Source organism: Eptatretus burgeri, chromosome 1, assembly GCF_056783735.1.
Source record: "Eptatretus burgeri isolate ZD-2024b chromosome 1, Ebu_testis_v1, whole genome shotgun sequence".
NCBI classification, from domain to species: Eukaryota; Metazoa; Chordata; class Myxini; order Myxiniformes; family Myxinidae; genus Eptatretus; species Eptatretus burgeri.
Window position 1 is genome coordinate 102,350,154 of NC_140961.1, and position 13,074 is coordinate 102,363,227.

At 42.3% G+C, this 13,074-nt stretch overlaps 1 protein-coding gene across 1 annotated transcript in view; it reads right to left on the reverse strand.

Annotated features, from left to right (window-relative positions):
* LOC147035076 (extracellular calcium-sensing receptor-like) overlaps window positions 1-9,434 on the reverse strand; it is a 30,858-nt gene extending 21,424 nt beyond the window's left edge. Inside the window, exons 1-2 of the mRNA XM_085862572.1 lie at window positions 9,215-9,434; window positions 4,233-4,356 (exon numbers count right to left, since the gene is read on the reverse strand). Of these exons, the coding sequence (XP_085718698.1) occupies window positions 4,233-4,356; window positions 9,215-9,403 (313 nt within the window). The 5' untranslated portion in view covers window positions 9,404-9,434. The remainder of the gene's footprint in view (window positions 1-4,232; window positions 4,357-9,214) is intronic.
* Between the last annotated feature and the right edge of the window lie 3,640 nt (window positions 9,435-13,074).

Here is a 13,074-nt window from a genome sequence, read left to right on the forward strand (position 1 = left end):
TGTTGAGCATGGAGAATCAAATTGGTGTCTGCCTCATCGTGTTTGGAATGGAGCTCTTCTACATCTTGGATGGATATACGGATCAGTCGGCATGGCTGGGTGGAGCTGAGGAATAGTTCCACTGATTCGGGAAGCAGATGAATCTTCATCTTCCATCTCGAGATAAGGTATCTTACAAGCTCATGCTTATTGTTGATATGTGCATGGAAATTGATCCTGCTTGCTGGAATCTCCATCTCATCACATCAAATGTTGGAATATATATATATATATATATATATATATATATATATATATATATATATATATATATATATATATATATATATATATATATATATATATATATATATATATATATATATACACACACACACACACACACACACACACACACACACACACACACACACACACACACACACACACACACACACACACACACAGTGGGGAGAACAAGTATTTGATACACTGCCGATTTTGCAGGTTTTCCCACTTACAAAGCACGTAGAGGTCTGTAATTTTTAGAATAGGTACACTTCAACTGTGAAATACGGAATCTAAAACAAAAATCCTGAAAATCACATTGTATGATTTTTAAATAATTAATTTGCATTTTATTGCATGAAATATGTATTTGATACATCAGAAAAACAGAACTTAATATTTGGTACAGAAACCTTTGTTTGCATTTACAGAGATCAGACGTTTCCTGTAGTTCTTTACCAGGTTTGCACAGACTGCAGCAGGGATTTTGGCCCACTCCTCCATACAGATCTTCTCCAGATCCTTCAGGTTTCGGGGCTGTCGCTGGGCAACACAGACTTTCAGCTCCCTCCAAAGATTTTCTATTGGCTTCAGGTCTGGTGACTGGCTAGGCCACTCCAGGACCTTGAGATGCTTCTTCCGGAGCCACTCCTTAGTTTCCCTGGCTGTGTGTTTCGGGTCGTTGTCATGCTGGAAGACCCAGCCACGCCCCATCTTCAAAGCTCTTGTTGAGGGAAGGAGGTTGTTGGCCAAGATCTCACGATACATGGCCCCATCCATCCTCCCCTCAATACGGTCCGGTCGTCCTGTCCCCTTTGCAGAAAAGCATCCCCAAAGAATGATGTTTCCACCTCCATGCTTCACGGTTGGGATGGTGTTCTTGGGGTTGTACTCATCCTTGTTCTTCCTCCAAACACGGCGATTGAATTTTAAACCAAAAAGCTCTATTTTGGTATCATCAGACCACATGACCTTTTCCCATTCCTCCTCTGGATCATCCAGATGGTCATTGGCAAACTTCAGACGGGCCTGGACATGCGCTGGCTTGAGCAGAGGGACCTTGCGTGTGCTGCAGGATTTTAATCCATGACGGCGTAGTGTGTTACTAATGGTTTTCTTTGATACTGTGGTCCCAGCTCTCTTCAGGTCATTGACCAGGTCCTGTCGTGTAGTTCTGGGCTGATCCCTCACCTTTCTCATGATCATTGAGGCTTCACGAGGTGAGATCTTGCATGGAGCCCCAGACCGAGGGAGATTGACTGTGATCTTGAACTTCTTCCATTTTCTAATAATTGCGCCAACAGTTGTTGCCTTCTCTCCAAGCTGCTTGCCTATTGTCCTGTAGCCCATCCCAGCCTTGTGCAAGTCTACAATTTTGTCCCTGATGTCCTTAGACATCTGTCTGGTCTTGCCCATTGTGGAGAGGTTGGAGTCTGATTGATTGAGTGTGGACAGCTGTTGATATTGACCTCACTGTTATTAGTTTCTGGCTTGATTTTTTGAGATTGACACAGCACACACATGTTGATCTTCACAGGTCGTTCAACACTTTCCAGTGGAGCAAGCTCTATCTGAATATTACAAATAAAATCTCTGTACACACAATCAACATGATTAGAAAGAGTGCGATTCCCTGCTACCAGTATTGCTTACCCCGTGTGTTTGCACTGTTCTCCATTCGGACAAATAACCTGCTTACCAACTGCTACTGCTCTTCTTTAACTCATGATATGGGCAGATATTCACACAATTATGATGACTCTGTGTCATTATAAAATGTCATCATATCATGACCTCATTATCTCACTTTGTGGAGTACTCATCTTGGGTGATCATTGTGTGCTCTGTGAAGAGACAACTTCAAATTTCTATCAAACCATTTGGTTCTGGTGGAACTGGAATTACTCAAGAATAATTGAATCTGTTCTGATGAAGCTTGGAGAGAATGAATATTACGTACAACTATCTTCAACAAAATACCTGGGAGCAGGAATAACTGATAAACCTTATTATGAAAAATGCGAACATCTGTTACCACTGGAAAACATGACATCATTGACCTTTGACCCTATATCTGACTTCATGTATAAATTATTTTCAACTCTTGAGTTGCCGTACATTGTTTTATACATGCTGTAAAAGTTTCAATTCACTGGAATGATCCGTCGCCTTGTAATCCACTTTTCAAGTCAGACTTGTGTAGCCAAGAAAAACATGACCCCCTGCTGTATTCGCCCCCATAATTTGAGAATGCCAGTTACAGATTCTGAAAGAGCATATTCTCAGCTTAATTTTTGTGTTTTTGAAAATTGGTATACTCCATTGTGGAGTGAAATCAAAAACCAATAGAATTTTGGGACCTTCGTTCCCCCACTGTAAAGGACACATGTGATTAATGTTAAATGGAAGCACTTCATATGCATATGGATTACATTCTATAATTCTGCCCAGGTTGGTTGAAATATCTTCAGTGGTTCATGAGTTATCGCAGTAATAAAGATTTCCAATTAAAGCTCACATGGATTTCGACTATCGACCTTTTGAACCCAAAAGTCAATGAGAAAGCATCTAAAAATGTTAAGTCCATCCATGTCCACTTTGTAATCAGACTTCTTCTTCTTCTGTATGCTAAACATCACAAAAACAGCTAAACAAGAAGGGCACTCGGTAGAGTGCATACCACTGCCACGCAATGCCTGATCCAGTAGAACATATCAGACGCAATACATTTTTATGCTGTATATCGGTTTAGCCCTATTTCTCAATGGTAAAGAATCACTTTTAAAATGTAAAAATTCTTGTATCCGGATCTGAATCCAGATCTTCACCAAAATCTAATCAATTCGACCTTGTTGCACACCCAAACTGCCCACCAAATTTCATCTGAATTCCTCCACAACGTTTTGAGATATCCTGCACACAAACAAATAGACAAACATGGAGAGGGATGAAAACGTAGCCTCTTTCCACCTTCTGTGGTGGAGGTAGAAAGACAACAAAGTTGACGATTTTAGGAGACCTTGTCCTTTTGACCTCAAAAGCAACAGGCTTCAGTGACCTAATATGCGAACCCTCCTGAAATTTCAAGTCAAGCAGATGAAAATTGACAATTTTGTGACCTTGATCTTTGACCTCAATGCAATTGGCTTTGAGCGTTTTATTGGTGAACAAATTCAGTGACCCAATATGCAAACCCTGTTCAAATTTCAAGTCAATCAGATGAAAATGGATGATTTTATGCAGCCTTGACTTTTGACCTTTTCATCAAAAAAAAAAAATTGGCTCGAAGATTTTGATTGGTGAACCAATTCAGTGACACAATGTGCAAATTCTTAAAATTTCAGGTCTATTGGATGAAAATTGATGATTTTGTGTGACTGACCTTTTCAACAAATTATTAATTTGACCACCATATTCTCATAATAAAGGTTTGCTGAAAAGTTGATGACAAAAGCTCAAATGGTAAAAAAAAAGTTTAGGCCTGGACAGACAGAAATGCAGAAGTGATTTCTAAACTCCATCTCCCACTGTGTGGGCGATGGGCCAACAAGGTCTTCTTTCTTTGACAGTCCATACTTTTGCCAAGTTGAAAAGCTCTATAATGGTTCACAAATTACCATGGTAATAAAAACTGATGGTGGATGGATGCACAGTCGGAGAGACAAACAGACAACATAATGCCTCCAACCTTTGGCTGTGAAGGCAAAGTAAAGTCGTTACACATTAAGGAAAGTGGTTGAAACACAGGAGATGCTGTGATATTATGATGAAAAGTGAAGGTTCCGAGACCGTCTCTTAGCGAAGGATTGTGTCAACCCAAACAATTTTGGGCCTCCGAGATATCCAGCCATATCTCTTGATGTATATTGGTTTGAGGAAAAAAAGAAAAAGGTAAATGAATAAAACCAAGAACATGTCCCAAAGGATATAATGATAAAATTTATCGCACAAGAAAATTACCTTACCAGTGACATTGGAATATTCCATTGTTGTGCAGGGTATACAGTCAAAGCAACAAAATGGTTCTCCTTTTCGTTCAACCTTTCGTGTGCCAGGCTGACACGACTCACTGCAAACGGAGTGTGGTTTCTGCAACAACATTTTTCTGTGATAATTATTTGAAATATATTTTTCAATACGATTGAAATTGCTGGTGTGGACGAACAGCGAGATAATCCCTCAACAAGAGAGAGAAAAATAGAGAAAGAGAGAAAGAGAGAAAGAGGGAAAGAGGGAAAGAGGGAAAGAGGGAAAGAGGGAAAGAGGGAAAGAGGGAAAGAGGGAAAGAGGGAAAGAGGGAAAGAGGGAAAGAGGGAAAGAGGGAAAGAAAGAGAGAGAGAGAAAGAGAGAAAGAGAGAAAGAGAGAAGGAGAGAAAGAGAGAGAGAGAGAGAGAGAGAGAGAGAGAGAGAGAGAGAGAGAGAGAGAGAGAGAGAGAGAGAGAGAGAGAGAGAGAGAGAGAGAGAGAGAGAAAGAGAGAAAGAAAGAGAGAGAGAGAGAAAGAGAGAGCATGATCTTGCCAAGCTAAACCTTTCTTTGACCCATTTGATTTTTGTTCAAAAAATTAAATTTTGCACAGCATTGAGATCTCATCTTTATTCCTAAGCTTTCAATTTTACAATGCAGAGGAGTCATTTTATGCACATCTTTATTTCTAAGTTTTCAATTTTACAATGCAGAGGAGTCATTTTATGAACAAGTTGAGGAAACTGTTTATGCATTTCAAACTCTTTTTCACTTTGTTTCTCATCTTAGTCTTGCATGACAGACTGAAAGACACCTTTCAAACAATCTTCCATTTGATTGTGTCCTTAATTATTATCCCAAGAACATTGAAAACATATATGTCTTATCTGCTGAAGTTTGATGAAAGAAGTAGTTTATTTTTAATTCCTCCTTCCTCCCCTGGAAAAAGCTCTCGACATCATCTGGCCAATGTTAAGTTCAACTGCCACCAAGTTCGTTGTAAAGTTCTCCCGCTCTCCTCCAGTCATCGAACAGCAGCCAAGGTCTTCCATCGCACCCAGTCAGTTTCGCAAAAATGATTAATCAAAGTGGATCATCTACTCTTTTTTTGATCTGGCAATATCCAACCCATGGTCAAACCTCACTTGCTAATCTCCCGCGAGTGTGAGATCCCAAGACAAATATGTGACCCTCCAGTACAAAACCAGTCGGAAGTCGCAAAAATTCAATATTGAGTTATTGGGTTTATTTTTTTGATTTTATTTTTTGTATTTTTTGAATTTTTGCGACTTCCGACTGGTTTTGTACTGGAGGGTCACATGTAATCTCCATCTCTTTGGCCATCTCTAGAGACCTATAAAAGAGAAAAGTACTGCACCTGTTCAATGGAGATCATTTTCCGTCTGAATTCAGCGTTATTTCTGGAGGACTGCGACAACTTCTAAATTCTCTCTCATAATGGTCAAAGCTTGGTCCCTCTTTCTCAAGTGCATATTTTATTTCCCCTTCCTAAAGTCGCTACCATGTAATGTACTAACCACCAAATCAATCTCCTCCCACATGCAGTTCCTCACCATCTTCTCAGCCACGACATGAAAAAGGTTTCACATTGAAATTATTGTTCCTAAGAAATTGCTGTTTCGATTGGGAAGGCAAATTCAATACAGGGTAAAACCATTGGATTAATTTTAAGACAGCCAATGTCACCATCACCAAAAAGCCACAACATTATTTAGCTTTATTTTCATTGTCAATCTCCATTATACGGCAGTAAATGTGTGACATTAATCATTGATTGTGCTCCTCCAGTGCTCCTCCGCTCATGAAATGGAGAGTGCTTGCAATAAAGCTGATTGTATAATATTTGTTTTTCACAGAAAACCACAAAATATGAAAAAAACTTCTGAGACAACATGATAATTAACTGCAAATGGATCTCAAGGCATAATTGTAACCTTGCCTTCAATAAGCACTCATTCCACCCCTCTCATGATACCCCATTTCACCTCCCGCCGCACCCACCCATGCAAACAGCCATCTCACTTCAGGAATGGTTTCGAATGACCAACACCCCTGATATTAACTCAGTCTGGGAATTATTTAGCAGAAAATTCTGCCTCTTATGCAAAGATTCATCCCATCTCGTCTTCAGTTATCATACCTCTCACCCATGATACATTGAATGCTGCAGTGAGGCAGACACCTTGAAACAGTTGTCTTCTCTTCCTTGAAGGAAAACCTGACCGAAAGGAACCTCAGATCACTGAAAAAAAAACCCAAAACGTTTGTGTCCACTCTCAGGTGAGTTAGAAAACAACATCTGGCCAAACTCAAGACTGAACTTTCAAACTTGTCTCCTTTCTCAAAACCTTGTAGCATCTTGCAAGTGGATCACCACAAAGTGGATCACCTACTCTTTTAGATCTGTCAGATGGACCAGTGGTGGACATATGAGACAATTCCTGAAGTAAGATGGCTGCTTGCAGACACTACCAGTCAGCCTGAGTGAACTCCCCAGACTCACTGGCACTGAGGCAGCTCTCTGAGTATAACCAGAAATGTTGACTCTCACAGTCATGTGATCAGACTAACCAATTGAAGCAGCGGAATAACCTGAGACTTTATCAGGAAAGTTGGTCATTACCATTTACAGAAGGGGGATTTGAAATTGGCAGAAATCTGGGTTGGAAAGTTATGGAGTCTGTTTTCCCACCAACCCATCAGTCACTTCAAATGACGCCACAGTAGACTCTACTTATGAGAAGGCCGAATGTCTCATTTCGATGTTTTCTTCCAGATGCTATGTTTCCAACCCCTCTCTCCCTGAACTCATCATATCAAGTCACACCCAACTCCTCCTGGACTCTGTGTTTTTAACATGAGAAGGTGAAGTTCCTGGCAACTATAAACCCCGATTCTGCAACTGCTCAATATAGAATCAGCGCAGGGGTCTGAAGAACCTGTTCTACTGCTCTTGCACATCCTCTTTCTTCTCTTTTCACCCTAACATTTGCCCTCAGTCAACTTTAGTCTGCTTTGAAGTCAGAAAACATCATTGTTTTACATAAACATGGTGCAAGAATTGATCCCCTTACCTAAAGACATTGTTTACTTCAAATCATGAGTAAGATGATGGAATCCATCATCAGATCATCAGTTCGGATTAAGGCCTGGTCATTCTACATTGAACACGCTCCTTCTGATATCACTCAATCACAGACAATATATGGAGGCCCTCAATTTCAGACATAAGATCAGGGTCGTCTCTCTAAACATATCTCGAGCATTCATTGCAGTCTGGCACCATGCCCTGCTCCCCAAACTTTGCCTATGGGATCCAAGGCTAACTCAATACATTGCTTACTGACTTCCTTCATTTGTGTAACCAATGCAAGACTCTTAACGGGATCCTCACATCTTTCTTCTTGCCAAGGTATGGAGTATCAAAGGCAGTGTCTTGTGCCCAGTCCAAATTTTCATCAACGATTTTTCTGACTCAAGAAAATCCTCTTTATCTCTTTGCTGATGACATTACCCTCTGCAATTACATCCCTCATCCTCCAAATAGGCTGTCAGCAGTCTCTTTCCTCTCTGCAGAACTTGAATGAATCATGAACTGGTCAAGCACATGGAATATGTCTTTGAATCCTGATAAATCACACACTCTCAGATTCTTTCTATACACAAACTGCACAGTCAAATAGAATCACAATGATTGTGTTCAAAGCACAATCAAATGGAATCACATGAAAAAAATAAAATAAGGATAGAGAATAACCTGCAATTCACAGCGTTGGGTTTGGAAAGGGTTAATAGGAGTATAAATGCTCAGGGTTCGGGTAGAAGATGAGAGGGAATGGCAGCACATGCAATCTTATAATGCTGGACAGAAAATAAGGATTGTACTCACTTAAGGAGGCTATTCCATATATCTGAGGGGGGGGTGGGGTTGGGGGATAATGGAGTGGAGGTGAGCAGTAAGGTTGTATTTTGAAATCTTAAGGAGGATGGGGTTACTGTAAGATTGTGTCCTGACCAGGAAAAGGGTGGTTGGGGATCTGAAAAAGCAGGGGGCAGTACTGGATTAATCATTAGGCAGACAAGGCATGTGCCTTAGGGCCAGCCAAAAATTTGGGCCAAAAATTATTTTCACATTAAATATTTGTCTTTTTTTGTAGTAAATATTTTGTTCTTGAATCAGTTCATCTTTTGTCTGGGGTCCATTTCCATGAGCTCGAGATCCAATGTAAATTTTTCAGGCCATTCTGTAAAATTTCAAAATGTGCCTTCGGGCCAGCCGAGGCTTAATCCGGCAATGACAGGGGGGCAAGATCAGAAAAGACATGCTGTAAAACAGACATGAATAACGTTTCTGTTATGAAAGAGCAACTGGCCCTGAGCCTCAAATGTGGGGGGGGGAGGGGGAGAAACGAATTATTTACACAGCAAACAGGATTGCAGAGTGTGAGGTGGGACACCAATGCATCGTGGAAGATAGTACTGTATTTCATTGTGATACAAGCACAGGCCATGTAAGTTGTAAGAAGTTGAGATTTACGGAGGAAAGGTTTGTCATGGTGAAAGATACACATTCTGGAGCTCGCTTTGGATAATTGATTTGATATATGATCTGCCCATAAATTATCTTGGCTGTTTATGAGGTCCAGAATTTCAAGGGAGTGAAAATCTTCCATTTCCTGATCAAGGAAGTATTGCTGCACCACAAAGCAAAACAAGCATAATTGCGTGACTAATCATACATCTGGGAAGGAAAGAAGATTATTCTGAAATTTTGAAATTTCTTTCAACCCAAGCTATTTCTGAGAATCCAAAGCTGCAATTAAATGACTGTATCAGAGTTGTTTAAATTAACCAATCATTATTTTCCATAAATCCATACTTTTTGTTCACTACCACTGAATTTTATGCTCCATAAAATTAAGTGAAAATATATTAATTTGATGAAAAGGTAATTGCACTTACCACTCCTGTACCCCCATTCCACCGTATGGCACTTTCATTGATTTCAAGCTTCCTCCCTTGAGAAGCTGATGAGTTGAAAATTCCAACAGCAGAGGTGTGCAGCTTTCCATCAACATCCAAATGCTTGTTAAAAAGCTCATAGATTGCAGGAGGGTCACCATTATGATCAAAATATACAGTATTTCCCATGTTATTAACAAAACGAACTTTCCTCAGATAGAAAAGCAGCTGAAATGAAAATAGAAATCATATTATGACAAAAGTAATGCATTTGTACCCCTGTGTCAAGTAACTCATCATACTTTTGTTGAAAATTTTCTTTAAACAAACAATTCATGGAAAAAAATCTGTCTGATTGACAGAATATGCTCTCTGTTACACACAAGAAAAGATGCAGTTGCTCAAACCCTTTCTAACTCTTCCACGAGCTTTCACCACGTATATAAAAGGTGAAACAAAAAGCACATGATTGAGAGTATTTCTGCCAGACAAACACAAGGGACCTGCTGAGTATAAAAAAACAAAAAAAATGAAATCAGGAAATGTTGCAAACTGGACTAGCATTATGTTTCATCCTTGTAAAACACAGGGAATATTGAAGAGAGGGACACATCGAATGGATGGAGATGACAAGACTTAAGGCAATTAATATCATTCGACTGTAATTTAACTGTTCACCATTGAACATCATTCTTATTAAAGGTGGTTAAACAGATTCAGCATGGGAGATGAATGTTCGTGAACAAAACGTATCAAAGGTTAAAAGTACTCGAGGATGCATACATCACAAGAACAAGGTATGATGATTAATACAAGGATAAATAAGGATGGTTGGCACAGGAGAAAGCTATTCGGCCCATAATTCCTGCACGAAACCAAGACTAGATACCATCAATAAATGCACACACAAGCCAGCAGAGTAACCTGAAATTCACAGCTTGGTTGGTTTGGGGAGGGTGAACAGGAGTATCAAGGCTCAGGGTGTTGGGTCGAAGATGACAGGAAATAGCAGTGCATGCAATCTTAAAACCCTGGACAGAAGATCAGGATTGCACTCTTTCAGGGAGGCAATTATATCTCTCTGGAGGGGGGGGGACAATGGATTGGAGGTGAGCAGTAAGCTTGTATGTTGAAATCTTAATGAGGAGGAGACAACACGAAGATTGTGTCCTGGACAGGAAAGGGGTGGTTGTGGATCTGAAAGAGCAGATAAATATCTGAATATATATATATATATATATATATATATATATATATATATATATATATATATATATATATATATATATATATATATATATATATATTCACACATATACACACACGATGACCCGTGAACCCGTTGTGACAGCGGTTGATGAAAAAAAACATTTCATGAAAAAAAAGATAGCTCCAGCGAACTATACCACTGGGGTTGTTTGCATTGATCAAATACTCCCGAAGAGTACTTGACTGAATCGGGAATTGATTTTTTAAATATTTTTCGTTGTCCGTCTTGAACGAAACTTGAGACTGCACACCACAGGTGAATGATGAGTAAGGTGGCTCGAAAATTTTTGCGCTATCGTGTACGGTTTGGCTGTATTTTGGGAAAATACATACAAGATGAGAGTTTTAGTAATATATACATATATATATATATATATATATATATATATATATATATATATATATATATATATTGTTGTGGTTACCAGATTCGCAAACCACCATTCAGGTCCCTTAGGTGAGGTATCTCGGTAAGTGCATGTGTAGTTAGGCCCAAACCCGTTGTCTAGTGGGAATACATGTCATTTATGCGAGCTGCGACTCTTCAGGATAGCCGTTTTTCTTTTACTATCTTTATTTTGGACCAACCGCCATGATCACAACCACAACATCAACCACCGACCACAACCACCGCTTCACCACAACCGCCACGACCTTCACGCACACCTCACAACCGTAGCATCGCCACCGTTCTTGCCCCGCTGTGGGTACCGGTGTTGGACTCATGCAGAACGCGCGTCGAACAGCGTGTACAAAATCACGGATTTTGTGCTTCAAAAACGGATCAAAAACGACACACGCCCACTTTTTGCCGTCCAATCGGTGAGCGAGGGGCGATTTGGCCCCGCCTCCAGAACGATCGATATATGCAAATTTGTGGATCAAAAAGCCTTCACGCCCACTTTTTCTCGGGCCAATGGGGAGCGAGGTGAAAGGTCAAAGGGAGGGGGTCAAAGGCGAAGTTACGGGGGGATAAAAGGACGGTGTTCGTCAGTCAGAAGAGTCGCGAACGCGAACGCGAACGGGAACGGGAACGGGAACGGGAACGGGAACGGGAACGAGAACGAGAACGAGAACGAGAACGAGAACGAGAACGAGAACGAGAAGGAGTCGAGAACGAGAAGGAGTCGGAACGGAGGGGACGAGTGTGGAAGACTGGAGCCCGAAGCCTGCAGTGGCTGGAGAAGCTGAAGAGAGCCGGACGAGGGGGTGCTCGCGTCGGTGCCAGGAGCTGCACGTCCGCGGGAGGCCGGCAGTGCGACCTGGCCGAGGTGGAGACGCACACCAGGGATAATAAAGATCCTCTATACCACGAGCATCAGCAACCCCCTCCTGTTTCCCCCCGCGCTGAGATAGTGCGACCAAGGGGGCCCCGTTCCCACCCCCTGCCAGGCACTGTCCACGAGGCCCGCGGGTTGCGGGGCCATCGCCGCTCCGCGTCTCATCACCAGACGGGTAGGCCCGACCCGGTCTCGGCCTCAGGCCTGCCCCATTCTTGGGGGATTTCTTTTCCTTGGTTTTGGGTATGTGTTGTCGGCGCCGTCTGTGAAGTAGAATTGTATAAGTGTTGCCGTGTGCTCGGTAGTCGGTATTAGCTCTGCACTGTGTTTTCACTTTTATGTTTGCTTTTTGTGTAAATGGAAGTGTGTTTTCTTTTTTTTGTGTGCATTTGGTGGAATTGTATTTGTGTGCTTCCCGTGTGCCGAGAATAAATGTGCTTTATTGTTGAACTGTTTCCCGCTTCGCTTCGTCATCTCTTTCTTTGAATCCCCATCTTGCTTCACGTAAAGGGTTGGTAGTGGGCTGAATACGCCCGATAATTAATCGAACCGTCGAGGTCGACGATAACACCGCTCGGTTATTCTGATAGTACGGAACGGGTCGCTTAAGTGGCCCGTGTCCGAAGTCGACCTGCGGCGAGGTGCGATCGCCCGGTCTACCCTCCGCGTGGGTACTTAGGTAGTTCGAATTTGGCGAGCAACCCTATCCCACGCGGGGGCTGATTGGCTCGATCGCGGTGAGACCGAAAGGTCCACCCGTGACTGGTTCCCGGCGTTAGTCCGAGAGGGTCACGACTGGATTGTCCGTCCGGTGGGCGACGTGCCGCGATTCGAGTTACGTGGCCGTCGCACGCCGGCGGGCGCGAAAACCGCAACACTGGTGTCAGGTCGTGCGATACAAATTCATCGCCCTCCTCGCGGCACTGGTATCGGAGAACAGGAAAACGGGCTCTCCTGTCTCCGGCTAAATTCACGGGAATCGGTCCAGGGGTGAGAGAAGCGACCCCCGATTCCCTCCAAATTACGAGCGATTCAAATTAACCCTTCACGAGAAGCAAGATGGCGTCTCAAGGCGAGCGGGAGCCGGGGGTATTAGAAATGGATGTAGAATGTGTAGGATCCATGGTCCAGGATGGAATCCCCGAGCAGGAAATGTTGATTGTGCAGGAACACGGACTCGCCCAACTGAACCCAGGGCCCGAGGTGGGTGCGGCAGCGGCCGCGGTGTATGACACCTCCCCCCCCCCTCTCCACCAAGACCCTTCCCCAACCCTTGCCGAAACGGCTCAGCTGAGTGCATCCAACATGGCC